Source organism: Salmo trutta, chromosome 7 (genome assembly GCF_901001165.1).
Source record: "Salmo trutta chromosome 7, fSalTru1.1, whole genome shotgun sequence".
In the NCBI taxonomy this organism is placed as follows: domain Eukaryota; kingdom Metazoa; phylum Chordata; class Actinopteri; order Salmoniformes; family Salmonidae; genus Salmo; species Salmo trutta.
This window is the reverse complement of record NC_042963.1, coordinates 57358890-57379802: the sequence shown is the minus strand read 5'-3', so window position 1 is coordinate 57379802 and position 20913 is coordinate 57358890. Positions and strand designations below refer to the sequence as shown.

At 42.3% G+C, this 20913-nt stretch overlaps 1 protein-coding gene across 2 annotated transcripts in view; it reads right to left on the bottom strand.

Moving 5' to 3' along the window:
- LOC115197712 (general transcription factor IIH subunit 1) overlaps positions 1-20674 on the bottom strand; it is a 44821-nt gene extending 24147 nt beyond the window's left edge. For both annotated transcript variants that reach the window (XM_029759488.1, XM_029759489.1), the window contains exons 1-6: positions 20450-20674; positions 11261-11416; positions 10022-10214; positions 9381-9543; positions 5256-5349; positions 3754-3903 (exon numbers count right to left, since the gene is read on the bottom strand). In XM_029759488.1, the coding sequence (XP_029615348.1) occupies positions 3754-3903; positions 5256-5349; positions 9381-9543; positions 10022-10214; positions 11261-11414 (754 nt within the window). In that variant the 5' untranslated portion in view covers positions 11415-11416; positions 20450-20674. The remainder of the gene's footprint in view (positions 1-3753; positions 3904-5255; positions 5350-9380; positions 9544-10021; positions 10215-11260; positions 11417-20449) is intronic.
- Between the last annotated feature and the right edge of the window lie 239 nt (positions 20675-20913).

The window sequence follows — 20913 nt, the reverse complement described above, 5'->3', positions numbered from 1 at the left end:
CTGGAATAATAATATTGAATGCATTAACATAAATGACCGTAACCAAAAGTAACAAACATTGTAGATTAGAAATGATAGGAATTAAAGGTAAATGTACTCCTGGTGATATATATATATATATATATATATATATATATATATATATATATATATATTGGGGAATTGATATACACTAACAATCAAACACAAACAAATCACACAATGAAGTTAAGAAACAATGAATGTGTACAAATTGGCAAGAGAGAGAGAGAGAGCATTCTGGAGAGAGAAGAGCATTGTGCATCTGGCCGCATGGTCAATCCCACGTCTGCACTGGCCATGAGGCCGTTGGGTGATACGACCTCAGCAGAAGTCAGGACATTCATACGTCTTGCGCTTCACAGGGCAGCGCAGAGCTGCTGTCAAGGAAGTGAGTTTCTGTTTTCTACAGGATGTACCGCCCCCCACCTCCCGTCAACCAATCATGTCAATGTGGAGCTATACAGAGCCCTCTGCATTGTTACAACATTTGGGGGGGCGCATGGCGATACGGTACAGAGCTGCATTTGGCCTCTGCATGTCTGGAGGCTCCACGATTGCGTCACGCCATCCATATGGAGCCTCCGACTGCATTTTCGGATCAAGCATAAATTGGCTTTTAATCTCCACAATGGATTAGTTCACTGAGATAGGCGCACATACATACATACATACATACATACGTACATACGTACATACGTACATACATACGTACATACATACATACATACATACATACATACATACATACATACATACATACATACATACATACAGTACCAGTCAAAAGTATGGACACCTACTCATTCAAGGGTTTCTCTTTATTTTCTACATTGTAGAATAATAGTGATGACATCAAAACTTCAAAAAGTTTCTGTCCAAGTCTGTAATACCAACATGTTTCAAGCAGACCACCGTAGTGCCTGTGCCCAAGAACACTAAGGTAACCTGCCTAAATGACTACCGACCCGTTGCAACACATCCGCCACGCTGATCCTCAACACGGGGACCCCTCAGGGGTGCGTGCTCAGTCCCCTCCTGTACTCCCTGTTCACTCATGACTGCATGGCCAGGCATGACTCCAACACCATCATTAAGTTTGCTGATGACACAAGAGTGGTGGGGCTGATCACTGACAACGATGAGACAGCCTATAGGGAGGGGGTCAGAGACCTGACCATGTGGTGCCAAGACAACAACTTCTCCCTCAACGTGATCAAGACAAAGAAGATGATTGTGGACTACAGGAAAAAGAGGACCGAGCACACCCCATTCTCATCGACGGGGCTGTAGTGGAACAGGTTGAGAGCTTCAAGTTCCTTGGTGTCGACATCACCAACAAACTAACATGGTCCAAACACACCAAGACAGTCGTGAAGAGGGCACGACAAAACCTGTTCCCCCTTAGGAGACTGAAAAGCTTTGGCATGGGTCCTCAACAGCTGCACGAGAGAATCCTGACGGGTTGCATCACTGTCTGGGCACCGCCTGGTATGGCAACTGCTCGGCCTCCGACCGCAAGGCACTACAGAGGGTAGTGCATATGACCCAGTACATCACTGGGGCCAAGCTTCCTGCCATCCAGGACCTCTATACCAGGCGGTGTCAAGAGGAAGGCCCTAGAAATTGTCAGGACTCCAGCCACCCTAGTCATAGACTGTTCTCTCTACTTCCGCACGGCAAGCGGTACCGGAGCTCCAAGTTTAGGTCCAAGAGGCTTCTAAACAGCTTCTACCACCAAGCCATAAGCCTCCTGAATATCTCATCAAATGGCTACCCAGACTATTTGCATTATTTTTGCCCCCCCCCCATTCTGCTGCCTCGACACCGGTGCCCCCGCACATTGACTCTGTACCACTACCCCCTGTATATAGCCCCGCTATTGTTAATTACTGCTGCTCTTTAATTATTTGTTATTCTTATCTCTTACCTTTTTTTGGGGCTATTTTTTAAAAACGGCATTGTTGGTTAAGGGCTCGTAAGTAAGCATTTCACTGTAAGGTCTACACCTGTTGTATTCGGCACATGTGACATATACAATTTGATGTTTTATATTTTAGATTCTTCAAAGTAGCCACCCTACAGCTTTGCAGTCACCTGGAATACATTCCCCAAATTGTTATTTATTTTCTCACCCCAGTATCTTGCACATCATCATCATCTGCATATCTATCACTCCAGGGTTAAATTTTAAAAAAAATTAACAGGTGTGCCTTGTTTAAAGTTAATTTGTGGAATTTCTTTCCTTAATGCGTTTGAACCAATCAGTTGTGTTGTGACAAGGTAGGGTTGGTATACTGAAGATGGTCTTTTACCAAATAGGGCTAAGTCCATATTATGGCATGAAAAGTTAAAATAAGCAAAGAGAAACGTCAGTCCATCATTACTTTAAGACATGAAGGTCAGTCAATACTGAACATTTCAAGAACTTTTAAAGTTTCTTCAAGTGCAGTCGCAAAAACCATCAAGCGCTATGATTTAACTGGCTCTCATGAGGCCAGCCACAGGAAAGGAAGACCCAGAGTTACCTCTGCTGCAGAGGATGAGTTAATTACAAACCAGCCTCAGAAATAGGCAATTAACTGCACCTCAGATAAATGCTTCAGAGTTCAAGTAACCGACACATCTCAACATCAACTGTTCAGAGGAGACTGTGTGAATCAGGTCTTCATGGTCGAATTGCTGCAAACAAAACACTACTAAAGGACACCAATAATAAGAAGAGACTTGCTTGGGCCAAGAAACACAAGCATTGGACATCAGACCAGTAAAAATCTGTCCTTTGGTCTGATGAGTCCAAATTTTTGATTTTTGGTTCCAACCACCGTGTCTTTCTGAGACACAGAGTAGGTGAACGGATGATCTCTGCATGTGTGGTTCCCACCGTGAAGCATGGAGGAGGAGGTGTGATGGTGTTTTGCTGGTGACACGGTCTGTGATTTATTTAGAATTCAAGGCACACTTAACCAGCATGGCTACCACAGCATTCTGCAGCGATACGCTATCCCATCTGGCTTGCACTTAGTGGGATTATCATTATCGTTTTTCAACAGGACAATGACCCAAAACACACCTGTAAGTGTAAGGGCTATTTGATCAAGGAGAGTGATGGAGTGCTGCATCAGATGACCTGGCCCCACAATCACCCGACCTCAACCCAATTGAGATGGTTTGGGATGAGTTGGACTGCAGAGTGAAGGAAAAGCAGCCGACAAGTGCTCAGCATATGTGGGAACTCCTTCAAGAATGTTTGAAAAGCATTCCAGGTGACTACCTCATGAAGCTGTTTGAGAGAATGCCAAGAGTGTGTAAAGCTGTCATCAAGGCAAAGGGTGGCTACTTTGAAGAATCTAAAATATAAAACATTTTTTTGGTTATTACATGATTCCATATGTGTTATTTCATAGTTTTGATGTCTTCACTATTATTCTACAATGTAGAAAATAGTAAAAATAAAGAAAAACCCTAGAATGAGTAGGTGCGTCCAAACTTTTGACTGGTACTGTATATGTGTGTTACTGCTCAACTAAAACAATCTTGGTCGACCAATAGCCTGACGACCAAACAATCGTTCAGTCGACTAATTGGGGTCAGCCTTAATGCAGGATTAGACCCACACATGGGATAATATTGCGATACGTAACTGTATCGATCCCCCTCAATCACTAGTACATAAGATAAACAATAAAATGCATAACATGGACTGACTACTCTCCATGTGAGAAGTGGTCTCACCCTTCTCGTCCTGCTTGGCACACTCTGAGAAGATGTCCTGAAGGCTCGTGTTGATGCGGTCTCGGTGGAAGTAGTGGGACTGGAAGAACCGTGTCCAGAACTCCTTCTCTGTCAGGTTATGAGGAACGTTCTCACCATACTTCTGTTTCACTGGGAGGAAACGTTAAGTTTGTCAATGACAGGACACTGGTGTGAGACAAAAAAAACATGGCCCTTTTGGAAGGTTGGATACCTTTACTTATCCAATCAGATCAGTGAGGAAGGAAGGAAGAAAAGCAGCATTTGAAGGTAACATATATAATATAAAATATAAAAAATATAATAATATAGATCACATAATATATAATTAATACAATAATATAATAATATATAAAATATGAATATATATATAATATATATATATAATAATATAATATATAATAATCTGCTGCATATAATATATAATTAATATAATAATATATATAAATATATCATATCATATAAATAATATATATATAAATGATATAACTTATCAATAATATATATATAAATTATATAATATATAAATGATATAATATGTAAATGATATAACATATCAATAATATCATATAAATAATATATATAAATAATATAATGTATAAATAATGTAATAATATATAAATAACATATATATATACTTTTTTACCTTTATTTAACTAGACAATAATAATAACATATAAATCATATAATAATATAATATATATAATATATATAAATATAATATATATATAAATATAATAAATAATATAATAACATATATAATATATAAATATTATATATATATAACATTGATAATATATAAATAATAATAATATATCATATATAAATATATTAACATATATATAAATAATATAACATAAATAATAATAATAATATATATAATATAATAACATATATAATATATAAATCATAATAATATATAAATCATAACATATATAAAATAATAACATATATATATTAATAATATAACATATATAATATATACATAATAATCATATATAATAATATAATAACATACATAATAATAATATATAAATCATATATATAATATATTAACATATATAATATATAAATAATAATAATATATAAATCATAACATATATAATATAATAACATATATAATATATAAATAATAATAATATATAAATCATAACATATATAATATAATAACATATATAATATATAAATAATAATAATATATAAATCATAACATATATAATATAATAACATATATAAATAATAATATAACATATATAATATATAAATAATATAAAGAACACATGGCATTTAGCAGACTTTTTTTTAATCCAAAAGAGACTTAGTCATGCATGTATTTATTTGAAGGTATTCCAACAGGGCCCATAGTTTCATCATGTACCTGCTTATAGAGGACAATCATAATGTATCAATCACTAGGTAGGTGGACTGACATTATTTCAACTCTTGCCATTGGTTTACATGACATAAAAGCCGAGGTATCTTACCTGCAGGGTACGTCCTGAAGATAGACTCTATTATGTCAGAGGTAAGGTTGTATCTCAGGCCGTTACAGCCATCTGTCTGAGGCCGTATGTCCGCCTGAAATAACAAAAAGATATGACCACTTTATCCATTCTCCACCATTTACACTCCCTGCATCCTAACATTCTGTGTTTTCTCCAGGAATGTGCAGTACTCTGCAGTACTCCTGCAGTACTCTGGACTCCCCACACATTTAAAAGCATTGGATTGGTGTAACCAAGGGCTAGACAGAGAAGGACAGATTAAAGAGACAAAGTGACAGGGCTAGACAGAGAAGGACAGATTAAAGAGACAGTGACAGGGTTAGAAAGAGAAGGACAGATTAAAGAGACAGTGACAAGGCTAGACAGAGAAGGACAGATTAAAGAGACAGTGACAGGGCTAGACAGAGAAGGACAGATTAAAGAGACAGTAACAAGGCTAGACAGAGAAGGACAGATTAAAGAGACAGTGACAGGGCTAGACAGAGAAGGACAGATTAAAGAGACAGTGACAGGGCTAGACAGAGAAGGACAGATTAAAGAGACAGTGACAGGGCTAGACAGAGAAGGACAGATTAAAGAGACAGTGACAGGGCTAGACAGAGAAGGACAGATTAAAGAGACAGTGACAGGGCTAGACAGAGAAGGACAGATTAAAGAGACAGTGACAGGGCTAGACAGAGAAAGACAGATTAAAGAGACAGTGACAGGGCTAGACAGAGAAGGACAGATTAAAGAGACAGTGACAGTTTAACCTGTTGGGGCTAGGGGGCAGTATTGAGAATTTTGGAAAAAATATGTGCCCATTTTTAACTGCCTCCTACACCAACTCAGAAGCTAGAATATGCATATTATTGTTCAGGTTTGGATAGAAAACACCCTAAAGTTTCTAAAACTGTTTGAATGGTGTCTGTGAGTATAACAGAACTCCTATGGCAGGCAAAAACCTGACAAGGTTTCATGCAGGAAGTGGCCTGTCTGACAAGGAGTCGTTCTTCTTGCCTCTGTTTATTGAAGAGTAAGGATCTTAGCTCTAACGTGACAATTCCTAGGGCTCCAATAGGCTCTCAGAACCCGGGAAAAACCTGAACGATGACGAGGCAGCCTCAGGCTGAAACACATTATCGCCTCTTCCAAGTGTCCCATTAGGTGACAATAGAACTAGGCGCATGCGCGATTCGCCCCCGTGGAGTATTTTCATTCGGCTGTTTAGCTTATTGCAGATTCCCGGTCGGAATATTATCGCTTTTCTACGAGATAAATTGCATAAAAATTGATTTTAAACAGCGGTTGACATGCTTCGAAGTACAGTAATGGAATATTTAGAATTTTTTTGTCACGTTCTGCGCCATGTGCGCAACTGTGATTTACAAATCTGAGATGGTCATGAACGCAAGAACAAAACGTCGCTGATGGAACATAACGATGGATTATTTGGGACCAAACCTACATTTGTTATTGAAGTAGAAGTCCTGGGAGTGCATTCTGACGAAGAACAGGAAAGGTAAGACCATTTTTCTTATAGGAAATATGATTTTGGTGAAGGCTAATCTTGCCGGGTGTCTAAATAGCTAGCCCGTGATGGCTGGGCTATGTACTTAGAATATTGCAAAATGTGCTTCATCCGAAAAGCTATTTTAAAATCGCACATATCGAGTGCATAGAGGAGTAATGTATCTATAATTCTTAAAATAATTGTTATGCTTTTTGTGAACGTTTATCGTGAGTAATTTAGCAAACTGTTAGTAAATTCCCCGGAAGTTTGCGGGGGGTATGCTTTTTCTGAACGTCACATGCTAATGTAAAAAGCTGGTTTTTGATATAAATATGAACTTGATTGAACAGACATGCATGTATTGTATAACATAATGTCCTAGGTGTGTCATCTGATGAAGATCATAAAAGGTTAGTGCTGCATTTAGCTGTGGTTTGGGTTTTTGTGACATTATATGCTAGCTTGAAACATGGGTGTCTGATTATTTCTGGCTGGGCACTCTCCTGACATAATCTAATGTTTTGCTTTCGTTGTAAAGCCTTTTTGAAATCGGACAGTGTGGTTAGATTAACGAGAGTCTTGTCTTTAAATAGCTGTAAAATAGTCATATGTTTGAGAAATTGAAGTAATAGTATTTCAAACGTTTCAAAAATCGCGCCACTGGATTCAAGTGGCTGTTACGTAGGTGGGACGAATTCGTCCCACCTGCGCCAGAGAGGTTAACGATGGAAAACATTGGTTTTAGGGATGTGCATCTTTCCCTTTCGATACAAAAGAGGAATTATACGTTTAGTTTGAAACGATTCGGTGCAAATCGGTTTGATTAGAGAATGACGCGAATCAATGCGATATGATGCACAAACATTTGTTGCATAAACACATATTTTCCATTATGCTGCTAATGGAGCTCATGAGCCGGGCCTGTCTGAGCCGGGCCTGTCTGTCTGAGCTGGACCTGTCTGTCTGAGCCGGGCCTGTCTGTCTGAGCTGGACCTGTCTGAGCCGGGCCTGTCTGTCTGAGCCGGGCCTGTCTGTCTGAGCCGGGCCTGTCTGTCTGAGCTGGACCTGTCTGTCTGAGCCGGGCCTGTCTGAGCTGGGCCTGTCTGTCTGAGCTGGGCCTGTCTGAGCCGGGCCTGTCTGTCTGAGCCGGGCCTGTCTGTCTGAGCCGGGCCTGTCTGAGCTGGGCCTGTCTGTCTGAGCTGGGCCTGTCTGAGCCGGGCCTGTCTGTCTGAGCCGGGCCTGTCTGTCTGAGCCGGGCCTGTCTGAGCTGGGCCTGTCTGTCTGAGCTGGGAAATGTAGCCAGACTGTCAAAATAAAATATAATCTTACTGATCACATACACATATTGTCCCCCCACCTTGGTTCTGAAATCCCCATCACCAAATAATGAACTTGTCATTTTTGAAGATTGTGTTTGAGCTAGTAATGTACCAATATTTACAGTTTACAAATGAGCTATGACATAACCAATGAAGATTCAGTATACTAAACATTCGGAACACCTGCTCTTTCCATGACATAGCCTGACCAGGTGTACCCAGGTGAACCCAGGTGAGAGCTATGAACAATTATTAATGTCACTTCAAATCAGCCTAGATGAAGGGGAGGAGACAGGTTAAATAATATTTTTTAAGCCTCGAGACAATTGAGAGATGGATTGTGTATGTGTGCCATTCAGAGAATGAATGGGTAAGACAAAATATTTTGTTGCTTTTTTGAGCGGGGTATGGTAGTAGGTGCCAGGCGCACCGGTTTGGGTCAAGAACTGCAACTCTGCTGAGTTTTTCCACGCTCAACAGTTTCCTGTGTTTATCAAGAAAGGTCCACCCACCCAAATGACATCTAGCCATGCAGTACCACCTGGCGAAAGTCACTTCTGTCCTCGTTATGAAATGATCAACTTTACCCTGTATATTTAAAATCCACCATAAAAACTACCAAAACTATTGGTAAAACTGAACACTGAAAATAAAATCTATTGTAATAATCCCCATTCAGGAAGTATAACCAGATGAAGCTTACTTTTATTACGGTAAAACACAATTTTCAACAGCGCATAAAACAACAATAACCAAATTACATTGGTTGTTACACAACTAATAAATCCTGATATCACGCAAGCCATTTTAGCATTTGAATGCTGAAGGTGCCCGTTGCAGACGTGCAAGATCAGTAACAGGCGTCGGTCAGCGTGCGAAGCTGAGCCCAGTTTGACTAAAGCTACTGATATTCCCTGGTTGTTTAGCATGCATAATCACGTGTAGATCAATGCCTGTCAACACAGTTCCATGCAGTTCCACGCTGAAGGAGAGGACGCATCAGTCGTCACAATAGATGAGAGGTTATTTTCGGAAGGTAGAAAGAATGTTAATACGAGAAAAACATTTTATTGAACCGGCGATTCGTAAGTTTGAAATGATTCTCTGACCGATTGCGTGCTACATTTCGATCGGTTTTGGGCTCCGCGGACCGTTGCACTTGTATCTTAAACATTTGAAATTGGGGGCCAATGAGTATCGGTGAATTGTTACACGATATTCCCTTTATAACGCACCATTTTTGACCCAGAGCCCATGGGGAATAGGGACGCAGACATTGCTTGCTGAGCTCACCAGGAAGGCTGCCGAGATGCCCACTTCCTGCTTGTTGTTGGAGAAGGAGTGGTCCACGCTGTTCATGCTCAGCCGATTGGCCCAGAACTCTTCAGCACTGATCACCTGACTTACGACCAGATCCTTGTACAACTGGAACAGCACCGGATCTTCCTGTAACATTCTAGAGAGGGAGGTGAAATACAAAAACGGTATACTAGCAGGAAGTTAGCTTACTTTGATGAACAAACACAATTAACTATTGATTTTTCTGGTTCATTAGGAAATCTGAACTTAGTTTGTGTTTTTGGTTGTCGGTTAGACCATACCCATTTCAAGCCTATCTTTCCAACACATACAGTAAATATTATATTTAAGTCAGACAATCTAGTTTTGCTATCTAGTTTCGGGCTAAGTGGTATAGCTTTGGAATCCTTCTGAGGTTAAACCGATGGAGATCTGGGGTGTATTCATTAGTCACACACTGCTGCAAAACATTTTTGCAACAGAATTCTTTTTGCAAAGAAAACAATATTTTCTATTGTACACATTCAGGTAGGTTACTCCCCGTTTCGTTCCGTTTGCTTCCTAGTGAATAGTCCCCTGTCTCCCCCCCCATCTGTCTGTGTTGTTGTTAGGGGGTCCTGTAATTTGTTCCTCACCTGTTCTTCTCCTCCAGTTCCTTGTTAGCCCTCTTCTTGAACTTGGGCAGCAGCTGCTGCAGAAGGTCCTTGGCTGCATCGCGGTCTTTCAGGGCAGTGCTCTCGTTGGAGAAGTGGAAGTTGGTGCTCTCCCCCGTGTGTAGGATCAACTGCAGCTGAATCTTGGCCTTGCCGTCTGGGCTGATCTTCTGACCTGCAAAGGGTGGGGAGAAAATAGGCTACTAAGTTACTACTATAAATACTACTCATTATATACATTCTGATTACTACTACCATCCAAAGTAACAACCCTCACGTATAATGTCAACCGTCAATGCTACCGTAGCATGGTGTAGGTGAGTACTACAAACACTACTGCCTCTGCTCAAGCTTTTGTAACGTAGAGAGTACTGCACTTGGCTCTGCAGGATCTCTGTTACCTACGACCTCTACAAAGGCACTAGTTAATCTGTGTACGCCGTGTTCCGACTAGCCAGTGGCCTAAAGGGCAGAAGCCTCTCTCTCGTTGATATTTTATAGCGTGAGAAAACTTTCAGATTAAGAAAAATGTCCATGTCCTCAAAATAAGCAATTTATCTTACAGCAGTCATAAAATTAAGGAATATTTTTTTTTAAACTATTAAAATAGCAAAGACTATATACAAGCAAGTAGGCTGTGTAAGCTCCTAGACAGGATGGTAGCCCGGTAACCTACTGATAAGGGAATTTATATGTTTAAAGTAATGACTAAAGAATTCCACCCTGTAACGTAATTATTAGACTATGTGAAATGTATTAGAATAATTAAACTATAATCCAATAATGTAAGGGTGAGAAATGTGTGACTGAGAAAACACAGAGGACAATTGAACTATACATGACCTGACCTGGTTGGAACTCTGAAAAACCTACGACAGGAAAGAGGCCCTGTCAAGGCCCCTCTAATCTAGGGAGGAAGGGAACGGCATGGAACTGCCAGCTTGGTAGAATAGTGATAAACGAGGAATGTGAACTGTGGAAAAAGATACAGCCCACCTACTGTTTTTGTGTGTGTATATGGGGGGGTTATAAAGACTGCTCACATTTTGGTTGACTTTAGAACGTTCTCTGAATAAAGAACAATGAACCTTTTGCAGAATCTGAGTCTTTGCCTAATTATTATTAAACCCAGGGTCTTACAAACCTCGGGGATTGGTCAAAGCTCAAATAATTGTTTAGTTATCATCAGTGGGATTAAAAATTCTCGTGACACCTACTCACAGCGTATGTCAGCATACTGGTGGCTAACGGTAAAGCGGTCTTTTCCCTCTGGTCCCCAGGCTATCCTCTCTGCCATCAGGTAGAGGGTCCCGTCCTGCTTCCTCTGTCGGACCCTTTTCACCACCAGCAGCACCTCCTCCGACAACGCTGCCATGGCTGAGAGGAAAGGAAGAGGAGAGGAAGGGAATATACCTATTATTGGTTAGCTAAAAAATAACCTGATTAGAATTTGTGCTCTCAGAAAGTATTCACACCTCTTGACTTTTGCCATGTTTTGCCTGTATTAAAAATTGATTAAATATACATTATCATTCAAAAGTTTGGGGTCACTTAGAAATGTCCTAGTTTTTTTTAAAAAGAAAAGCACATATTTTGTCAATTAAAATAACATAAAATTGATCAGAAATACAGTGTAGACATTGTTAATGTTGTAAATGACTATTGTTGCTGGAAACAGCAGCTTTTTTTATGGAATATGTACATAGGCGTACAGAGGCCCATTATCAGCAACCATCACTCCTGTGTTCCAATAGCACGTTACTGCTAGCCAGTTACTAGCTAACACCAGACCCAGATGAAGACCTAGCTAGCCAGTTACTAGCTAACACCAGACCCAGATGAAGACCTAGCTAGCCAGTTACTAGCTAACACCAGACCCAGATGAAGACCTAGCTAGCCAGTTACTAGCTAACACCAGACCCAGATGAAAGGGGAAACATATGTATCTTGGCTATAGATTAATAGGGTAAACTTAATTATATTTGCTGCCAACCTGCAGTCAAATATTAGCACCAGTAGAGTAGCTAGTATCTGGCTATATAAACCACACCCATCTGCAAACATGCCTTCACCAATGTTGGTTACAAGGCGGCAATTATTTAAATTAGGTAAGAAAATATCATGTTACCATTGGTGCATTAAAATGAGAGTTAAGGTGATGTCACCTTAGTAATGAATCCAAGTGTTTGACATGAGGGAGGGGGACAAGTAACTTTATGATCAAACTTTATCAACGTAGAAGCAACAGTCATTTATCATACTTTGGTCTGGTTTCCTTCAAAATATCATCCAATTTCATGAAGAACATGATTTTTTTGAATGGACTACCTCATCTCTGTGCAACACACATACAATTATCTTACTATTTACTTACTATGACTGATGTGGTTGTCCCACATCAGTCATAGTAAGTAAATAGTAAGATAATTGCCATCTTAAGACGAATGCACTGTAGGTAACTCTGGATAAGAGCGTCTGCTAAATTACTCAAATGGAAATCTTTTAAAAGGTCCCTCAGTCGTGCAGTGAATTTCAAACACAGAATCAACCACAAAGCCTAGCAAAGGAGGGCATCTTTTGGAAGATTTTTATTTTTTTATTTTTTAATAAATAAGATAAGAGTATCCCTTTGAGCATGGTGAAGTTATCAATACACCCAGTCACTACAAAGACACAGGTGTCCTTCCTAGCTCAGTTGCCGGAGAGGAAGGAAACCGCTCAGGGATTTCACCATGACCTTTTGGTGACTTTAAAACAGTTAGTTTAATGGCTGTGATAGGAGACAACTGAGGTGGGAACAACAACATTGTAGTTACTGAACAAAAATATAAAAATGCAACAATTTAAAAGATTTTACTGAGCTTCATGTTCATAAGGAAACCAGTAAATTTAAATAAATTCATTAGGCCCTAATTTATGGATTTCACATGACTGGGAATACAGATATGCATCTCTAGATCAGATACCTTTAAAAAAAGGTAGGGGCATGAGTTCTCATCTATATGATTCATAGCTATCTATTTACCACCACAGACTGATGCTGGCACTAAGACCGCACTCAACCAACTCTATAAGGCCATAAGGAAACAAGAAAACGCTCATCCAGAAGCGGCGCTCCTAGTGGCCGGGGACTTTAATGCAGGCAAACGTAAATCAGCTTTACCTCATTTCTACCAGCATGTCACGTGCAACCACTTCTAGGCTCGACTACTGCAATGCTCTACTTTCCGGCTACCCGGATAAAGCACTAAACAAACTTCAGTTAGTGCTAAATACGGCTGCTAGAATCCTGACTAGAACCAAAAAATTTGATCATATTACTCCAGTGCTAGCTTCCCTACACTGGCTTCCTGTTAAGGCAAGGGCTGATTTCAAGGTTTTACTGCTAACCTACAAAGCATTACATGGGCTTGCTCCTACCTATCTTTCCGATTTGGTCCTGCCGTACATACCTACACGTACGCTACGGTCACAAGACGCAGGCCTCCTAATTGTCCCTAGAATTTCTAAGCAAACGGCTGGAGGTAGGGCTTTCTCCTATAGAGCTCCATTTTTATGGAATGGTCTGCCTACCCATGTGAGAGACGCAGACTCAGTCTCAACCTTTAAGTCTTTACTGAAGACTTATCTCTTCAGTAGGTCCTATGATTAAGTATAGTCTGGCCCAGGAGTGTGAAGGTGAACGGAAAGGCTGGAGCAACGAACCGCCCTTGCTGTCTCTGCCTTGTCGGTTCCCCTCTTCCCACTGGGATTCTCTGCCTCTAACCCTTTTACAGGGGCTGAGTCACTGACTTACTGGTGTTCTTCCATGCCGTCCATGGGAGGGGTGCGTCACTTGAGTAGGTTGAGCCACTGACGTGGTCTTCCTGTCTGGGTTGGCGCCCCCCCCTTGGGTTGTGCCGTGGCGGACATCTTTGTGGGCTATACTCGGCCTTGTCTTCGGACGGTAAGTTGGTGGTTGTAGATATCCCTCTAGTGGTGTGGGGGCTGTGCTTTGGCAGAGTGGGTGGGGTTATATCCTGCCTGTTTGGCCCTGTCCGGGGGTATCATCGGATGGGGCCACAGTGTCTTCTGATCCCTCCTGTCTCAGCCTCCAGTATTTATGCTGCAGTAGTTTATGTGTCGGGGGGCTAGGGTCAGTCTGTTACATCTGGAGTATTCTCTTGTCTTATCCAGTGTCCTGTGTGAATGTAAATATGCTCTCTCTAATTCTCTCTTTCTTTCTTTCTTTCTCTCGGAGGACCTGAGCCCTAGGACTACCTGGCATGATGACTCCTTGCTGTCCCCAGTCCACCTGGCCATGCTGCTGCTCCAGTTTCAACTGTTCTGCCTGCGGCTACGGAACCCTGACCTGTTCACCGGACGTGCTTGTTGCACCCTCGACAATTACTATGATTATTATTATTTGACCATGCTGGTCATTTACGAACATTTTAACATCTTGACCATGTTCTGTTATAATATCCACCCGGCACAGCCAGAAGAGGACTGGCCACCCCTCATAGCCTGGTTCCTCTCTAGGTTTCTTCCTAGGTTTTTGGCCTTTCTCAGGAGTTTTTCCTAGGGAGTTTTTCCCAGCCACCGTGCTTCTTTCACATGCATTGCTTGCTGTTTGGGGTTTTAGGCTGGGTTTCTGTACAGCACTTTGAGATTTCAGCTGATGTACGAAGGGCTATATAAATAAATTTGATTTGATTTGATTTGTACTCAAAGCATGCGCGGACCAACTGGCAAGTGTCTTCCCTGACATTTTCAACCTCTCCCTGACTGAGTCTGTAATACCTACATGTTTCAAGCAGACCACCATAGTCCCTGTGCCCAAGAAAGCGAAGGTAACCTGCCTAAATGATTACCGCCCCGTAGCACTCACGTCAGTAGCCATGAAGTGCTTTGAAAGGCTGGTCATGGCTCACATCAACAGCATCCTCCTGGATACTCTAGACCCACTCCAATTCGCATACCGCCCCAACAGATCCACAAATGACTCAATCGCACTCCACACTGGCTTTTCCCACCTGGACAAAAGGAACACCTATGTGAGAATGCTACTCATTGACTACAGTTCAGCGTTCAACACCATAGTGCCCACAAAGCTCATCACTAAGATAAGGGCCCTGGGACTAAACACCTCCCTCTGCAACTGGATCCTGGACTTCCTGACGGGCCGCCCCCAGGCGGTAAGGGTAGGCAACAACACGTCTGCCATGCTGATCAATAACACTGGGTCCCCTCCTGTACTCCCTGTTCACCCACGACTGCGTGGCCAAACACGACTCCAACACCATCATTAAGTTTTCTGAAGACACAACAGTGGTAGGCCTGATCACCGACAACGATGAGACAGCCTACAGGGAGGAGGTCAAGGAACTGGCAGTGTGGTGCCAGGACAACAACCTCTCCCTCAATGTGAGCAAGACAAAGGAGCTGATCATGGACTACAGGAAAAAGGCGGGCCGAACTGGCCCCCATTAACATCAACAGGGCTGTAATGGAGCGGGTCGAGAGATAAGTTCCTTGATGTCCACATCTACAATCTATCATGGTCCAAACACACCAAGACAGTCGTGAAGAGGGCACAACAAAACCTTTTCCCCCTCAGGAGACTGAAAAGATTTGCCATAAGACTGCTGAACAATGAATAAAATGGCCACCGGACTATTACATTAACACCCCCCCACCATTTGTTTTGTACACTGCTGCTACTTGCTGTTTATTATCTATGCATAGTCACTTCACCCCTACCTACATGTACAAATTACCTCTAACCTGTACCCCCGCACACTGACCCTGTACCCCCTGTATACAGCCTTGTTATTGTTATGTTATTGTGTTACTTTTTACATTTTTTTTACTTTATTTTATAAATATTTTCTGAACTCTTCTTGAACTGCACTGTTGGTTAAGGGCTTGTCAGTAAGAATTTCAAGGTAAGGTCTACACTTGTATTTCGGCGCATGTGACAAATAAAGTTTGATTTGATAAGGAAATCAGTCAATTTAAATAAATTCATTAGGCCCTAATTTATGGATTTCACATGACTGGGAATACAGATATGCATCTGTTGGTCACAAATACCTTAAAAAAAATGGTAGGGGTGTGGATCAGAAAACCTGTCAGTATCTGGTGTACCCAACAAATGCCTCATGCAGTGTGACATGTCCTTTACATAGAGTTGATCAGGCTGTTGATTGTGGCCTGGGGAATGTTGTCCCATTCCTCTTCAATGGAGTTGCTGGATATTGGCGCCAACTGGAACACGTCAATCCAGAGCATCCCAAACATGCTCATTGGGTGACATGTCTGGTGAGTATGCAGGCCATGGAAGATCAAACATCCACACCATCAGCACCCGGGGAACGGTGGGTTAACTACCTTGCTCTGGGGTAGAACGAGACATTTTTACCTTGTCAGCTCAGGGATTTGATCCAGCAACCTTTCGGTTACTGGCCCAACGCTCCTACCCGCCCAGGCTACCTACCTGGTCTTCAGGATCTCGTCAAGTCACGGTATTTCTGTGCATTCAAATTGCCATCGATAAAATGCAACTGGGTTCGTTGTTCGTAGCTTATGCCTGCCCATACCATAACCCCACCTCCACCATGGGGCCCATACCATAACCCCACCGCCTCCATGGGGCCCATACCATAACCCCACTGCCACCATGGGGCCCATACCATAACCCCACCTCCACCATGGGGCCCATACCATAACCCCACCTCCACCATAGGGCCCATACCATAACCCCACCGCCTCCATGGGGCCCATACCATAACCCCACTGCCACCATGGGGCCCATACCATAACCCCACCGCCACCATGGGGCCCATACCATAACCCCACCGCCTCCATGGGGCCCATATCATAACCCCACCTCCACCATGCGGCCCATACCACAACCCCACCTCCACCATGGGGCCCATACCATAACCCCACCTCCACCATGGGCCCCATACCATAACCTCACCTCCACCATGGGCCCCATACCATAACCTCACCTCCACCATGGGGCCCATACCATAACCCCACCTCCACCATGGGGTCCATACCATAACCCCACCTCCACCATGGGGCCCATACCATAACCCCACCTCCACCATGGGGCCCATACCATAACCCCACCTCCACCATGGGGCCCATACCATAACCCCACCGCCACCATGGGGCCCATACCATAACCCCACTGCCACCATGGGGCCCATACCATAACCCCACTGCCACCATGGGGCACTCTGTTCGCAACATTGACATCAGCAAACCGCTCACCCACACAACGCCATACTTGTGAACTGTGCTTGAGGCCAGTTAGACGTACTGCTAAATTCTCTAAAACGTCATTGGTCCTGTGTGGCTCAGTTGGTAGAGCATGGTGTTTGCAACGCCAGGGTTGTGGGTTCGATTCCCACGGGGGACCAGTACAGGGGGGAAAAAAATGTATGAAATGTATGCATTCACTACTGTAAGTCGCTCTGGATAAGAGCGTCTGCTAAATTACTAAAATGTAAATGTCATTGGAGGCGACTTGTAGTAGAGAAATAAACATTAAATTCTCTGGCAACAGCTCTAGTGGACATTCCTGTAGTCAGCATGCCAATTGCACACTCCCTCAAAAATTGTGGCATTGTGTTGTGTGACAGAACTGTACATTTTAGTGGCCTTTTATTGTCCCCAGCACAAGGTGCACCTGTGTAACGATCATGCTGTTTAATCAGCTTCTTGATATGCCACACCTGTCAAATGGTTGGATTATCTTGGCAAAGGATAAAAGCTCACTAACAGGGATGCAAACACATGTACAAAATTTGAGAGAAATATGCTTTTTGTGCATATGAAACATTTCTGGGATATTTTATTTCAGCTCATGAAACATGGGACCATTACTTTACATGTTGTGTTTCTATTTGAGTTCAGTATAGATCTGAATACCACTGGAAACTGTGGTGAGAACCTGCTATCAGCTGTAATAATAGCTAGCTTGCCCTGAGACATGGCTGAGAAGGAGAAATTAGGGAGACAAAGGCAAAGAAAGGTAGAGAAGAGGACATGCTTATTATTATTATAGTGCTGAGCAATTCATGATTTTTGAGGTAGGGTTCGGTTTCAGTTCGAGACATCTAATGATTTTAGAGCTTTTTAATGAAAATTCCAAGAGCCAAAAATAGTGAGCATTGTCATTGAGTAGACATCAATAGGAAAATACTAAGAAATAATACAAGATTATGTTTACATTAGTTTTTAATTTGTTGACTTTATTTTTCCATTCTTCAAACGCATCTCATCTCATCTCCGCTCAGCCAGCCAGTCAGCCAGCCGTTATCTGTGTTCCCAATACTGTACTGTCTTTAGTCATCCTATTTAACTAGCCTTCCTAAGTATGCTGCAGAGCTGTGATTAAATAATTTCACTAGTTCTTCAAAGTAGATAAGGCATACTTTCACAAACTGTCTGTCCCTCTCGCCATTGTGTTGTCTACATTCCGCTCTCATGCGGTCTGTGTGTATCTCACCTAGCGACAAGACGGAGCTGCTCTTCCTCTTGGGGAAGGTCTACCCGCTCCAAAATCTCTCCATCACGTTTGACAACTCCACTGTGCAAAAAACCTTGGCGTGACCCTGGACAACACCCTGTCGTTCTCTGCAGACATCAAAGCAGCGACTCAGTCCTGCAGGTTCACGCTCTACAACATCCGTAGAGTACAACCCTACCTCACACAGGAAGTGGCGCAGGTCCTAATCCAGGCACTTGTCCTCTTCCATCTGGACTACCGCAACTCGCTGTTGGCTGGGCTCCCCGCTTCTGCCATCAAACCCCTACAACTTATTCAGAACGCTGCAACCCGCCTGGTGTTCAAGCTTTACAAATTCTCCCATGTCATCTTGCTCCTCTGCACACTCCACTGGCTTCCAGTTGAAGCTCACATCCACTACTAGACCATGGTGCTTCCCTACGGAACAGCAAGAGGAACTGCCCCTCCCTACCTTCAGGCTCTGCTCAAACCCTACATCCCAACCGGAACACTCCATTCTGCCACCTCTGGTCTTCTCTGTCCTGGCACTCCAATGGTGGAACCAGCTTCCCACTGAAGCTCGGACAGCAGAGTCCCTGCTCATCTTCTGAAAACATCTGAATCCCTACCTCTTCAAAGAGTATCTTAAATAATCCCACAGAACCCCCCCCACACCAAAAAAAAGCCTTTTGTGAACACTCGCACTTCACTCTTTTCCCCCTTACTAGTTGTGACTTTGCTGATAGCTACATTACTTAATTTAGGAAACATTTACTTACTCTGACTGATGTGGTTGTTGTACCTAGCTAAGATGAATGCACTAACTGTAAATCGCTCCGGATAAGAGCATCTGCTAAATTACTAAAATGTAAAGTAGCAGCCTCCAAGCCGAAAAGAACATGCGCAATGGATTATGGTCATTGTAGTTAATTACCACATTTTTTTGTGCAGAACTAGGTTAAACATTTGGTCAATGAAAACTACAACTCCCTTCAGCCTAGCGTCCCATATTGACTTGATCGCTCTCCTGAATGATTTGATTTCTCTCCAGAGAAACTGCACATTGGGCAAAAAAAGTAAATGGACCCCCCCACACAGAAAAGACTGTTTGGTTAATCACTCAGCACTATTATACGTTAAGGTATTAGTTAGTTGACTAGTCCAGATTCATGAATGTTGTGTAGGAGTCTACAGCCATGTCTCAGGCGGGGCAACTACAACTAACGTTAGCTATATCGGGTGACACTGATTAGAAGTTGGAGTCAATAACACTAGCTAGGTCAATGGGATTGCGAATTTGTAGAGGAAGCAAAACGTGGTGCTTTTACCAACTTTATAGTTACTGATAGTTACCCTTACTAACACATAGGCAAGTCAGCTAAATGATTGAACACAACATTTTACGTGATCGACCACACTTCCGCAGAGTAGGTGGCAGCATGCACAAACGTGCGAGTTTTGTTTTAACAGGATATTTTCTAAATAAAGACTCCAGTGTTGCCAATTTAGCCACTTTACCACTAGCTGTATTTAGCGAGTTTTAGACCCCTTTAACGTGGTAAAAGACTGTGACAAAGACGTTGACACCAAGGGTTTCATTCTATAGCATTTAATAGCATTTGACGACTTTTCCCACTCAAATTCTGAAGCGAGCGGGAGAGGTTAGAGTACCGGCCACAGTATATCGACTGGTGAGCGTACTAATGTTAACGAGCTAGCTGGCTGGCTAGCTAACTACTGTTAGCCGGCTAACTCAGTCGCAAAGGTAGCGGACTAAACTCCACTCCACGGTAAGGAGGGAGTTCATCAGAAACTTCCTTCGCCGTGGAGTTTAGTCCGCTATCGCATTGGCAGAGAACATACATCATGTAACGGTAGCTAAAACAAAATCATGACGTTAACGTTACCTCAAACTTCAACGCTGTTGCAGTTGATTTATTGGTTTTTCGTGTTGTGTCGATGTGAAGAATACAGTTTTAAGTGCAATTGTTATTTAAACGTTATATTTATTATACAATTGTGCTCCTCCATCGACACGGCTGCCAAGTTGTGCAACATTGAAATTGTTCCGGTGGAATACCAAGGAAAGACGGTGGATAAATAAGATAGTTTCCTCCAGGCCGTTTATTTACCGTTTTAAAAAATGGCCGCGGTTCCCGTCTGTGTAAGTGGGCGTTTCCTCTCTCGCGAGAACATACATTTTCCTGCGTGAGCTCAACGGTTCCTCCATAATATGTGCAATGTTCACGCGAGAGAGAGGGAACAGCGGGAACAAATTGACTATCGTAAATTGTTTTTATTGAAAACAAAAATAAGCTTTTAGTTTTTAATTTAAGGTTAGAGTCAGTCATAAGGTTAGCAGTGTGGTTAA